At 40.5% G+C, this 13,724-nt stretch overlaps 1 protein-coding gene across 1 annotated transcript in view; it reads right to left on the reverse strand.

Annotated features, from left to right (window-relative positions):
- LOC133535435 (rac GTPase-activating protein 1-like) overlaps positions 1-13,724 on the reverse strand; it is a 32,451-nt gene that overhangs the window by 15,453 nt on the left and 3,274 nt on the right. The window contains exons 3-7 of the mRNA XM_061875270.1: positions 9,348-9,550; positions 6,675-6,829; positions 6,425-6,494; positions 6,293-6,346; positions 4,458-4,532 (exon numbers count right to left, since the gene is read on the reverse strand). Of these exons, the coding sequence (XP_061731254.1) occupies positions 4,458-4,532; positions 6,293-6,346; positions 6,425-6,494; positions 6,675-6,829; positions 9,348-9,550 (557 nt within the window). The remainder of the gene's footprint in view (positions 1-4,457; positions 4,533-6,292; positions 6,347-6,424; positions 6,495-6,674; positions 6,830-9,347; positions 9,551-13,724) is intronic.

Below are 13,724 nucleotides of genomic sequence, written 5' to 3' on the forward strand. Positions count from 1 at the left end.
GTCAACCATCACGATTTTCCCGGGAGACTCCCAAAGTTTAGTGCCCCTCCCGAAAATCTCCCGGGGCAACCATTCTTCCGAATTTCTCCCAATTTCCACCTGGACAACAATATTGGGGCCTTTAGCGTCCTCTACAGCCTGTCGTCATTTCCGCCATACAAACAACGTGCCGGCCCAGTCACATAATATACAGTATGCGGCTTTAACACACACGAGTGAATGCAAGGCATACTTGATCAACAGCCGTAAGGGTCACACTGAGGGTGGCCGTATCAACTACTTTAACACTTTTACAAATATGCGCCACACTGTGAAGCCACACCAAACAAGTATGACAAACACATTTCGGGAGAACATCCGCACCGTAGCACAACATAAACTCAACAGAAAAAATACCCAGAATCCCTTGCAACACTAACTCTTCAGGGACGCTACAATATACACCCCTGCTACCACCAAACCCCGCTCCCCCCAATTTTTATTTCAATTTTATTTGATATGTCATTGATATTTTTTAATGATTATTATTATAACTTGAAACTCGATTTTGCATGTGACTATAAAGTTATATAAGCCTTGCTAGTTTAATATTCAATGCAAAACTTGTTTGGGTCCCTATTAAAAGGTTAATTTGTTCAACCTTGGCCCGCGGCTTTGTTCAGTTTTACATTTGGGCCCACTCTGTATTTGAGTTTGACACCCCTGCACTAAATGCTAGCAGTGTTGTGCGTGTGTACAATGCTTTATCCAATTCAATCCAATCCACATTATTTATATAGCACATTTAAACAACAATAATGTTTCCAAAGTGCTGCACAGCCATGTTAAAAACAATATTATACTCCACCAATGACTGAATAAAAACATAAAATAAATAAATATAAAACCAATATAAAAATAAATAAGATGAAAAACAATTTTAGAGGGTTAAAAGCAATTAAAACAGTAAAATAGAAATAAAAGTGTATAAAAAACACAGAGGACAACAGAGGACAGAGGACCACACAACTCACGTAGTGTTAAAAGCCAAAGAATAAAAGTGGGTCTTAAGACGAGACTTAAAACACTCCACTGTGGAAGCAGTTTGAACATGGAGGGGCAGAGTGTTCCAGAGTTTAGGGCCGACCACAGAGAAGGCCCTGTCTCCCCTGGTCTTAAGTCTGGTCTTGGGCACCACGAGCTGGAACTGGCTCTCGGACCTCAGAGCGCGCGCAGGAATGTAAATTTGGATGAGGTCCGAGACATACTGAGGTGCCAGTCCATGTAAAGATTTAAAAACAAACAACAAAGTTTTAAAATCAATTCTGAAATGAACATGGAGCCAGTGAAAACTCTGAAGAATTGGGGTTATATGCTGGCGTTTCCTGGCCCCTGTTAAAAGTCCTGCTGCAGCGTTCTGGACTAACTACAACCGGGAGAGAGCTTTTTGGCTAATGCCAGCATAAAGTGCATTGAAGTAGTCCAGGCCACTTGAAATAAAAGCATGCACGACTTGTTCAAAAAGGTTAAAAAAGGGTTTTACCTTTACTAAAAGACGAAGATGATAAAAACACGATTTTAAAACGTAAAATCGCTGTCAATAGTGACGCCAAGGCTGGTGACTTTGGGACGCACATCATTTTGCGATGGTCCCAAGTCAGTGAGGGCCGGACCAAAAACTAAAATTTCCGTTTTGCCTCCATTCATTATTAAAAAATTCTGGGCTAACCAAGCCTGGACGTCACATAGACAGTTAAGAAGGGGTGTCAGGGGGCCGTGGCCTTTTGAAATTGGCATATAAATTTGACAGTCATCTGCATAAAAGTGATAGAACACTCCATGTTTCTTAAAAATATCTCCAAGAGGGAGAATATATAAGGAAAAGACAATGGGGCCTAAAATAGATCCCTGGGGGACACCACAGTAAAGCGGGGCAGAAGAAGAGGTTGTATTTCGTCTTACAATTGCATTTTTTCCCCTCTTGTCGAGAAGAACTGTTGTGTGTTTCTAAGCGGCCCATTGTTATTTGCTTTGTGAATAATTTTTGCAGTTTAGAAATAAACAAGATCTGCAAGGCAGTATAAGAAGTCGACAGTTAAGTCGATGATTAAGAAGAAAAGAGTAGTTAAATGGCAAGACTCTTGATCCACTTTCTGTCTTTTGAATTTCATTGTTTTTGACTTAGTTTGTCTTGATTAATTATTACTGTAATCTAGTGAACATACATACATACACACACATATATATATATATATATATATATATATATATATATATATATATATATATATATATATATATATATATATATATATATATATATATATATATATATAAGGGATGCACCGAAATGAAAATTTGTGGCCGAAGCCGAAGTCGAATAAAATTTAAACGCTTGGCCGAAGGCCGAATACAGAATAATGAATGCAGTTTTTCACAATTTTTTTTATAGTGCATAAATAGCCTACAATACATTTTTAGACATGATTTTTAAATAGAGTACATTTTTATTGAATATTGACATTTTTAAATATTTCAGTAGCCTTTACTTTTAAAAAAAAACACAAAGTTTTTCATTTATATTAGGCCTTCAAACAAAATATGCATTCCAAAAAAAAATAAAGTGCATTAAAGTGGATAAACCCACAACAAATGAATTATTGTCCTTTTGGCAAAAGTCTGCTTAGCCACAGTAGATATGCTAATAATGTAAACAGAAGGCTCAAGTAAATCTCAATTAAGTGTGTGCTTGTAACCTCATACACTTATACATGTAGCCTACACAACCGGCTAATAATGTAAACAGAGGCCTCACTAAATCTCAATTAAGTGTGTGCTTGTAACCTCATACACTTATACAGGTAGCCTACACAACCGGCTAATAATGTAAACAGAGGCCCCACTAAATCTCAATAGGTGTGTGCTTGTAACCTTATACACTTATACAGGTAGCCTACACAACAGGCTAATAATGTAAACAGAAGGCTCAAGTAAGTCTCAATTAAGTGTGTGCTTGTAACCTCATACACTTATACAGGTAGCCTACACAACAGGCTAATAATGTAAACAGAGGCCCCACTAAATCTCAATAAGTGTGTGCTTGTAACCTCATACACTTATACAGGTAGCCTACACAACAGGCTAATAATGTAAACAGAGGCCCCACTAAATCTCAATAAGTGTGTGCTTGTAACCTCATACACTTATACAGGTAGCCTACACAACAGGCTAATAATGTAAACAGCACACACACAATGTAAAGAGCACACATCAGAGAAATACCGTCTGCTCGGTATCGTGTAACGGGGCTCAATGTGCTCCATGAGTCTCCGAAAGCCAATGTCCTCCACAACACTAAACGGTTGATCATCCAAAGCCATAAACTACATTACCTTCTTTGTAATTCGGTTTGCTTTGGCACTGTCAGTTGCAAACTTTTTCGTCCTCTCAAAGACGTCGGCCACGAGGCACCTCCTCGAGACAGTTTGCCTGAACATTCGTTGCAAACTGCAATAATTTTGTCACTTTCCGACACTTTAAAATATCTCCACACTGCTGACATTTTTCTGAAGGCGCCGGGTTACAACGTCACCGCGTCACTGCACGTTGGTTGATTGCGTCACCGCGTCAAAAAATTGCGTCATACGCCACTATTCGGCCTTGCATTTAACTCATTCCACCGAAGGCCGAATGTGACTTTTTTTTGCCATATTCGGTTACCGATTATTCAGTGCATCCCTAATATATATATATATATATATATATATATATATATATATATATATATATATATATATATATATATATATATATATATATATATATATATATATATATATATGTATATATATATGTATATATATATATACATACATACATACACATACACTGTATTTTTCGGAATATAAGTCGCTCCAGAGTATAAGTCGCACCTGCCGAAAATGCATAATAAAGAAGGAAGAAAAACATTATATACAGTAAGTCCCATTTTTGGGGGAATTTTTTTTTATAAAACCCAACACCAAGAATTTGAAAGGCAATTTAAAATAAATAAAGAATAGTGAACAACAGACTGAATAAGTGTACGTTATATGAGGCATAGATAACCAACTGAGAAGGTGCCTGGTATGTTAACGTAACATATTATGGTAAGAGTCATTCAAATAACTATAACATATAGAACATGCTATATGTTTACCAAACAATCTGTCACTCATAATCCATAAATCCGATGAAATCTTATACGTCTTGTCTCTTACGTGAATGAGCTAAATAATATTATTTTATATTTTACGGTAATGTGTTAACAATTTCACACATAAGTCGCTCCTAAGTATAAGTCGCCGCCCCGGCCAAACTATGAAAAAAACTGTGACCTATAGTCCAAAAAATACGGTATATATAATTTTTTACAAATAAAATACAAATATTTAAAAAAAAAAACTGAACCATTCTGAATAATAGTGAGGCCGACTTACTCTGTCTGACGGGCGTCCAGTGGAGCGAGGTTTCTTCAGCATCTGTGGAGGAAGCTCCAGTTTTCTGGATGATCGCTTTGGATAAAAAAAAAATGTTTTAAAGTTTGCCTTTAAGTGCTGAAGGAGAGAAAGTGAGGCGAAACATGTCTATTGGTAGTGATTTAACCATAAACCACATCATATAGCTGGATTTTGTCTTACATTTTGTGTAAAAACAAACTACAAAAACGTATAATTTAATAGATAATTTCAGAACTTTTCCAAATTCAGGTTTGAATGATTACATACAAATTGTTCTCCTATTCTGAGAAAACTGAAGTAAAAAACAAAATAAACCATCAGATTGAGGATGTTGAAGATCTAAACTTAGACCAAGACTCTGCAGCACCGCGTGGACATCGGGGGCGGTGCCTCTGGATTGGCAGACCGGGGTGGTGGTTCCTCTCTTTAAGAAGGGTGACCGGAGGGTGTGTTCCAACTATCGTGGGATCACACTCCTCAGCCTTCCCGGTAAGTCTATTCAGGTGTACTAGAGAGGAGGCTATGCCGGATATTCAAACCTCGGATTCAGGAGGAACAGTGTGGTTTTTGTCCTGGTCGTGGAACTGTGGACCAGCTCTGTACTCTCGGCACGGTTCTTGAGGGTGCCCAACCAGTCTACATGTGCTTTGTGGACTTGGAGAAAGCATTCGACAGTGTCCCTCGGAAAGTTCTGTGGGGAGTGCTCCGAGAGTATGGGGTTTCGGACTGTCTGATTGTAGCGGTTCGCTCCCTGTACGGTTAGTGTCAGAGCTTGGTCCGCATTGCCGGCAGTAAGTCGGACACGTTTCCAGTGAGGGTTGGACTCCGACAAGGCTGCCCTTTGTCACCGATTCTGTTCATAACTTTTATGGACAGAATTTCTAGGCACAGTCAAGGCGTTGAGGGGTTCCGGTTTGGTGGCCGCGGGATTAGATCTCTGCTTTTTGCAGATGATGTGGTCCTGATGGCGTCATCTCTCACAGCTCTCACTGGATCAGTTGGCAGCAGAGTGTGAAGCGACCGGAATGAGAATCAGCACCTCCAAGTCCGAGTCCATGGTTCTCGCCCGGAAAGGGGTGGAGTGCCATCTCCGGGTTGGGGAGGAGACCCTGCCCCAAGTGGAGGAGTTTAAGTACCTCGGAGTCTTGTTCACGGGTGAGGGAAGTGTGGATCGTGAGATCGACAGGCGGATCGGTGCGGCGTCTTTAGTAATGCGGACGTTGTATCGATCCGTTGTGGTGAAGAAGGAGCTGAGCCGGAAGGCAAAGCTCTCAATTTACCAGTCGATCTACGTTCCCATCCTCACCTATGGTCATGAGCTTTGGGTCATGACCGAAAGGACAAGATCAGGGGTACAAGCGGCCGAAATGAGTTTCCTCTCTCCTTTAGAGATAGGGTGAGAAGCTATGCCATCCGGGAGGAGCTCAAAGTAAAGCTGCTGGTCCTCCACATGGAGAGGAGCCAGATGAGGTGGTTCGGGCATCTGGTCAGGATGCCACCCGAACGCCTCCCTAGGGAGGTGTTTAGGGCATGTCCAACCGGTAAGAGGCCACGGGGAAGACCAAGGACACGTTGGGAAGACTATGTCTCCCGGCTGGCCTGGGAACGCCTCGGGAAGAGCTGGATGAAGTGACTGGGGAGAAGAAAGTCTGGGCTTTTCTGCTTAGGCTGCTGCCCCCGCGACCCGACCTCGGATAAGCAGAAGAAGATGGACGAATGGATGGAAGATCTAAACTTTTTTTCTCCACATTGCTGTGCTGTCATTTCGTTTCATCTTCAAAATAAACATGAGAAGAACATCTGTTAAGACTTACTCGTTTCTGACGTTTCTGCAATCTTACAGTCTTCATTACAGAAGAATCCCATTCCTACAAAAGGAGGAAATGGTTGCTAAGTGAATATAATGAAGTGCAGAATCTAAAAAAAGAATTTGTAGGGAAATTTACCAGAGACTCGTCGGTTTGATCAAAGCTGATGTCTGACAATACAGAGGCTGATTCATCAACTGTATTCAACCTGCAAGACAACTCATGTCACTCTGAAATGTTGGTGGGGAGTTGAAAAACAATACAACTTCGTATATAAAATCCACCCACATAGTAGCAACATCTTTGCACTCACCCATGAAAAGCATGTTTGTGGAACTTGAATATTAGATCTAGCATTATGGTTATTAACGAAATAAGATAAGCCGACCTTCTGCTGGAGTTAATGTTGGATTTAGCGTTCTGCGCGGCCTGGGAGTGAGCGCTCAGGAAGGCCAAAGCAGAGCGCTGCTCTTCACTCAGGTGGACACTGTTCCCGTTGTTCTCGGAGATCAGCAGGTCCCGGATCAGCTGGAGCTGACGCTCCTTCAGACACGGTAAGAGGGAAAAACCACAACAATTAGTCGCAATAAAAAAAGATGTGTAACCTCCAAAGTCAAATCCTCAGTAGCCATACAATTTGGTCAACTGTACATGTTTTTAAAATACACTGAAATGTGTCCGACTGCTTTGTCCGTGGCTTTTGTGTGACTTCCTGTTACCTCTATTTGTCTGTCAGCTGTTTTAAAAGAGCAGTATGCCTATCAGCTGTCTTCAAAGAGCTGACTTCAACAGCAAACTGTCTTCAAAGAACGGCCTAGTTTTGCTTTATAGTAGTTATTTTATCTGTGTGTTAACATGTATTGTAAAGAATAACGTTTTTGTGATGGCGACAGTCTAACCCAGCCTTAACAACAAAGAGCCACTGCCGAGTCTAAAAAATAAATTTAAAAACATTTTTTTTTTTTTGTCCTGTCCAGCTTCTCAGGCAATTCATATAGTTGATGTAGATGCCCGTATCGGCTGTTCAGGTTTACTTTACAAAAGAAAAGTGTAGGAGATTTTTCCTGTTGCTTTATTTGCATTTGACTTTATTAAATGTATTAAAATGATTTGGTGCTGTCTGTCTGAGAGAAAGACAAGCATTATTGACCTACAGTTAACAACTAAGTTATTTCACTTGACCTTTTTCTGTGTTGAAGCAGCAAAAAAGGACATTATGTTAAATGAATAGTTTCTGTCTTTGATAGTTGATATAATAATGTACAGTATCATGAAGCCTACATGCACTCCATGGTGTTCAGGGATGAATAGTCTCTCCTATTGCAGTTGTACTTTTTTTTCAGCTATAGTTACATTAATCATTAGTAATGTAGCAGCCTAGTTTTGAATGGCAGGGTCGCTGCTATCACATGTTGATAAAAACATAACATTTACATGATAAAAATCAACTACAGGCTTCCCAAATGCTGTAATAAATTAAGCATGATGAGTTGAGCATATGTCAGCATATTTACAGTAAGTCATTAATTTGACTTAGTCATTATTTTTTCTTAAGTCAACATTTACTAAGTCAAAATAATGACATACTTGGTATCTCGGGTAACTAGGACTGTTTTGTGTTTTGTTTTTACGCAAAAAATAGAGACATATATCGTATATCGCCATTCAGCATACGGAGCGGCAAACACAACCAAAAATTGTAGGCTTCTTCACGCAATGAAGCCGGCCTACTTCACCACAGTCTGTAGTCTGTTGCCCCCCCAGGCAGCGATGAAATGGAGACGTGTTGGTGGCGATAGGCCAATTTACACTGTTCCATACACCCGCCCAACCACTTCCGTTCACCTGTCCCAGGAGACAACCCCTTCCCCCTGGAGACACCAACTTAACTAACAAAATTGTGGATGTGTAACGCCACGGCGCCGGACTCTTTCTTCAATACACGCAGAGCTTCTATATTTTCTAGACGCCGCAACACGGCAGATTAATTTTGCTAAAATCTGCATTTGTGGGACAGGAAGTCATGCACAGACACAATAAGTTATCAGGTTCAAAGCGGATCATATTTTAAATAAATAAATGATAAATGGGTTGTACTAGTATAGCGCTTTTCTACCTCCAAGGTACTCAAAGCGCTTTGACACTACTTCCACATTTACCCATTCACACACATTCACACACTGATGGAGGGAGCTGCCATGCAAGGCGCTAACCAGCACCCATCAGGAGCAAGGGTGACGTGTCTTGCTCAGGACACAACGGACGTGATGAGGTTGGTACTAGGTGGGGATTGAACCAGGGACCCTCGGGTTGCGCACAGCTACTCTCCCACTGCGCCACGCCGTCCTTTTAAACTTTCAAACGTCCTAATGGGCGGGGACGAACCCGAAGTAAACCTGTCAAAGGTTTTTAGACGTAATTTCACTTCGTTGACTCACATGGAAAGAAATGCCAATTATGGAGGTCCAAAATCAAAGAATCATATTATAGGCATATCCTGTTAAGTTATGTGGGGGCCTGTGTAAAAATATCAGCAGATACGGGGGCCAAGGAAGCAGGGAGGGGGTTGGCCAGAGTTGAATGAAGTGTGTGTGAGGGATGATGTTACTATTGTCTTTTTGCTTGCTACAAATCGAACACAATTAAGTTGTCATTCTGTGAGGCAAAAACTTCCATCTTTTCCATGAGTTTAGTCAAGTCAGTCACAGACGCCCACTTCTGGGTGTTGTTGAACGGCAGAGCTCAAAGGCCTTCTGCCGTGTTGCTGTTCAGCAGCCGTTACGTATCTCGAACAGCAGGACCGAGTTTATTTGCTTTAGCTCCTTATGAATGGACATAATAAACAGTTTGTGTTTCGCTTTACTACAACTCCCCTTATCACATATTTGCTGGTAAATGTCCAGACTATTTCGCTGCACGATGGAGCCACAACAGTCAGCAGCCGTTATGTATCCAGTGGAAATCCGGAGTACACATTAATTCACCAAACATAATTACGTATGTAGGAAACAATATGGAAGTTAACCAGGACCACTGTTGATATACAAGATTTGTCACCAACCAGCTTCTCATAGACCGCTTCGGCCTTCTGCCGGCGACGGATCTCCACATCCACTTGGTTGCGTGCATGTTTCAATCTGACCTCCAGGGCGCCTCTCTCCGTCTCCGCTTTAGCCAGCGTCTCTTTGCAGGAAAGCAGCTCATCGCCAGCCCGCTGCCACTTCTTTCGGCAGTCCTCAAAGTTCACAGCCATTTGAAGAAACTCTAGGTGACAAAAAGGATCGGTTTATTTTTTGCGCCGTAGCGATTATGTTGAGACATACTGCCTTAAAAATGGGCCACTCCAGGGATTATTGAATGATATTGGATTAGGGATGCACCGATTAATCGGTAACCGAATATATTCGGCCGAATATGGCAAAAAAAGCCACATTCGGCCTTCGGTGGAATGAGTTAAAAACAAACAAGACCGTTACTCATACATACAAATGTCCATACATTGCTACCTACGCTCCCACATACATACACAAATACATTACATATCTACATACTCCAAGTCCGTCCATCCACGCGCACATTCACGGTACGAACATACATATACTGTACATATACATTCACTGTACAAACAAACATACATATACTGTACATATACATTCACTGTACAAACAAACATACATATACTGTACATATACATTTACTGTACAAACAAACATACATATACTGTACATATACATTTACTGTACAAACATTCATATACACATTCTGTTCATATACAAGTACATATACATACATACACTCATGCACATAATCATGTTTCATCAAACATATATCAATGCTGTTGCCCTAGGGTAAACTGGGTAACACAAGGCATATTGACAGAGCTTAAACCATTGTTACTATAACAATCTACAAGGTTAATATAGGTTGTCTCTTTCTCTTCCCTTTCATCTTTCGGTATTCCTTCTTCTTTTTTATTTCTTTTTTTTTTTTTTATTATCTTTCTAGCTATAATTATGTATACGTATCGTTGCATTTGAACAACTTTATTGTTGATAATAGAGGTAATTTATTGGTTTTGTTCATGATCAATAGCGCTTTTTCTATTGGTATTTGTATTGCTCCAGTTTTAGTGTAAAAATGCTCATTGTCATTACTGTATTATTTATTTCACTAACTGCTTATTTGCTATCACTTTCACGATCATATTTGTACATATTATGTATGTGCTGGTGTTGTTCTATTGTTGTATTTGCTGTTGTTTTTGTCTCTCTGTCTAATCCCCCTCTTATCCCCACAATTTCCCCCCCTGTCTTCCTTTTTTTCTCTTTCTATCCCCTCCTGCACCAAATGATAATATAAATACATTTAATAAAGTCACATTCAAATAAGACAACAAGAGAAGTATCTTACACTTCTCTTTTGTAAAGTAAATCTGAACAGCTGATACGGGCATCTACATCAACTAACTATATGATTTGCCTGAGAAGCTGGACAGGACAAAAACAAACAAACAAACAAAAAAAAAAAACGAGGCCGAATAGTGGCGTGTGACGCAATTTTTTGACGCGGTGACGCAATCAGACAACGTGCAGTGACGTTGGGATATGTTGTGTACCTGTATAAGTGTATGAGGTTACAAGCACACACTTATTGAGATTTAGTGGGGCCTCTGTTTACATTATTAGCCTGTTGTGTAGGCTACCTGTATAAGTGTATGAGGTTACAAGCACACACTTAATTGAGATTTAGTGGGGCCTCTGTTTACATTATTAGCCTGTTGTGTAGGCTACCTGTATAAGTGTATGAGGTTACAAGCACACACTTATTGAGATTTACTTGAGCCTTCTGTTTACATTATTAGCCTGTTGTGTAGGCTACCTGTATAAGTGTATGAGGTTACAAGCACACACTTAATTGAGATTTACTTGAGCCTTCTGTTTACATTATTAGCATATCTACTGTGGCTAAGCAGACTTTTGCCAAAAGGACAATAATTCATTTGTTGTGGGTTTATCCACTTTAATGCACTTTATTTTTTTTTGGAATGCATGTTTTGTTTGAAGGCCTAATATAAATGAAAAACTTTGTGCTTTTTTTGAAAAGCAGAGGCTACTGGATTATTAAAAAAATGTCAATATGCAATAAAAAATTACTTTATTTGAAAAACATGTCTAAATATTTATTCTAGGCTATTTATGCAATATTTAAAAAATTGTGAAAAACTGCATTCATTATTCGGTATTCGGCCTTTGGCCAAGCGTTTAAATTTTATTTGGCTTCGGCCACAAATTTTCATTTCGGTGCATCCATATATTGGATCCCTGTTGGGGACTACAGTGAGAGGTGGTGGGGGCTACTACTGAGTTATCAGTAGTGTTGGGTATCGAGTATCGATTGGAACCGGGACTAACTTTACGATTCTCCCGGAATCGTTCAAAAGTTTAAATTTCGATTCCTAGTTTTGATACCCAGTCCGCCGACCGGGAAAAAAAGAATAAGTCCGCCGACCGGAAGAAGAAACCGCTGAACACCAACGAAGAAGCGCCCACCGCCGGTAGTGTTAGCATAGCCGAGCGAGTCAGTCAAGCATGGATAGCGGGCGTCGGCGGTCGAAAGTGTGGCTTTATTTTACTAAAAAAAATGAAATATCGGCGAAATGTAACACGTGCGACAGGACCGTTTCATGCTCAGGAGGGTGCACGTCAAACATGATGAAGCACCTCCGAGTTCATGGAATACAAATAAATGCGTGTCCTGTCTTCGACGCGCTGCGCCGACCTTCCTCCTCTGCTTCTTCCTCTGGCTCCGGCTCCGACGCCCAGCCTGGCACCTCGGTGACTGCACTGCAGTCCGAATCCGGTAAGTAAAACAATATATATGCAATAAATAATGTGTTTTGCGCCAACGTTGAGGCAGCTAACAAAATAGCCCGCGTATAATTTTCATAGACAATTTACAACCTGCTAGCCAGGTTCCGCGATGTGCTCAGCGTACTCCATTCACCGTAGCGGCAATGGGGAAGATGTCGGTGCCACGGACTGAAGAGTGCCACAGAAAGGTCACTGCACACATAGCCAAAAGACTGCATCCCTTTTCAGAGGAGGAATCTCCAACATTTAGGTTAGTTACGCAATAACGTTAGAGCTAAGCTCATTGATACTGGGCTAAACAGTAACAGCAACATAACATGTTTGTTTATGTTTGCAGGGATATGGTGAAAACTCTCAACCCAAAATACATACCACCTTCCAGGGACTACCTGGCAAACACATTGTACATGGTACAAGAAGAATCGGAATCGAGAATCGTCAGGAATCGGAATCGAAACAAAGAATCGGAATCTTTCGAATTCAAACGATACCCAACCCTAGTTATCAGTAGTATTAGTTATGGGGAGGCATAACTGATACTACATCCAAATCGCTGCCATTGTGTCCTTGGGCAGGACACTTCACCCTTGCCCCCGATGCCGCTCACACTGGTGAATGAATGAATGATGGGTTGTTGTCGGAGGAGCCGTAGGCGCAAACTGGCAGCCTTGCTTCCATCAGTCTACCCAGGGACAGCTGTGGCTACGACTGTAGCTTACCACCACCATGTGTGAATGAATGATGGGTTCCCACTTCTCTGTGAGCGATTTCAGTATCTAATAATAGAAAAACGCTGTATACACACACACACACACACACACACACACACACACACACACACACACACACACACACACATATATACATACATGGCCTCAGTCTGCACCCCCTCTCCAGGCCCCAGGCTAAGACCGATTTTTTTATTTTATTTTCTATTTTTTTCTCCCCCCCCTTGTTTACCTGTATCTCATCTTTTTTTGGAAGGGGCGCTGGAAGCCGGCAGACCCGTCAGCGATCCTGTTCTGTCTCCCTTTAATGTTTGTCTGATCTTGAATGGGATTGTACTGAAAATTTTAATTTTCCTGAAGGAACTCTCCTGACGGAATAAATAAAGTACTATCCAATCTAATCTGATATATAGGTGTGGGAAAAATCACAAGACGACTTCATCTCTACAGAACTGTTTCATGAGGTCTCAATCATCAGGAGATTTTCTATATTGCACTCTACCACGGTATTGAGCACTATTTTCTGGATAATCTAATTAAGACACACATATATATATATATATATATATATATATATATATATATATATATATATATATATATATATATATATATATATATATATATATATATATACACACACACACACACACACACACACACATACATATAAAGTGGACAATAGGCACAATTCCAAAAGAAAGTACAGTTTCCCTTTACCATAAGTAGCACCTAATTATCCAAAATCGGGCATTCATTTCTAGTCATTTATTTTTAACATTACTGCAATAATATCGGGATTGAACCCTGACTACTCAGGACCTTCGTATTGTGAGGCAG

Source organism: Nerophis ophidion, linkage group LG16 (assembly GCF_033978795.1).
Source record: "Nerophis ophidion isolate RoL-2023_Sa linkage group LG16, RoL_Noph_v1.0, whole genome shotgun sequence".
NCBI classification, from domain to species: Eukaryota; Metazoa; Chordata; class Actinopteri; order Syngnathiformes; family Syngnathidae; genus Nerophis; species Nerophis ophidion.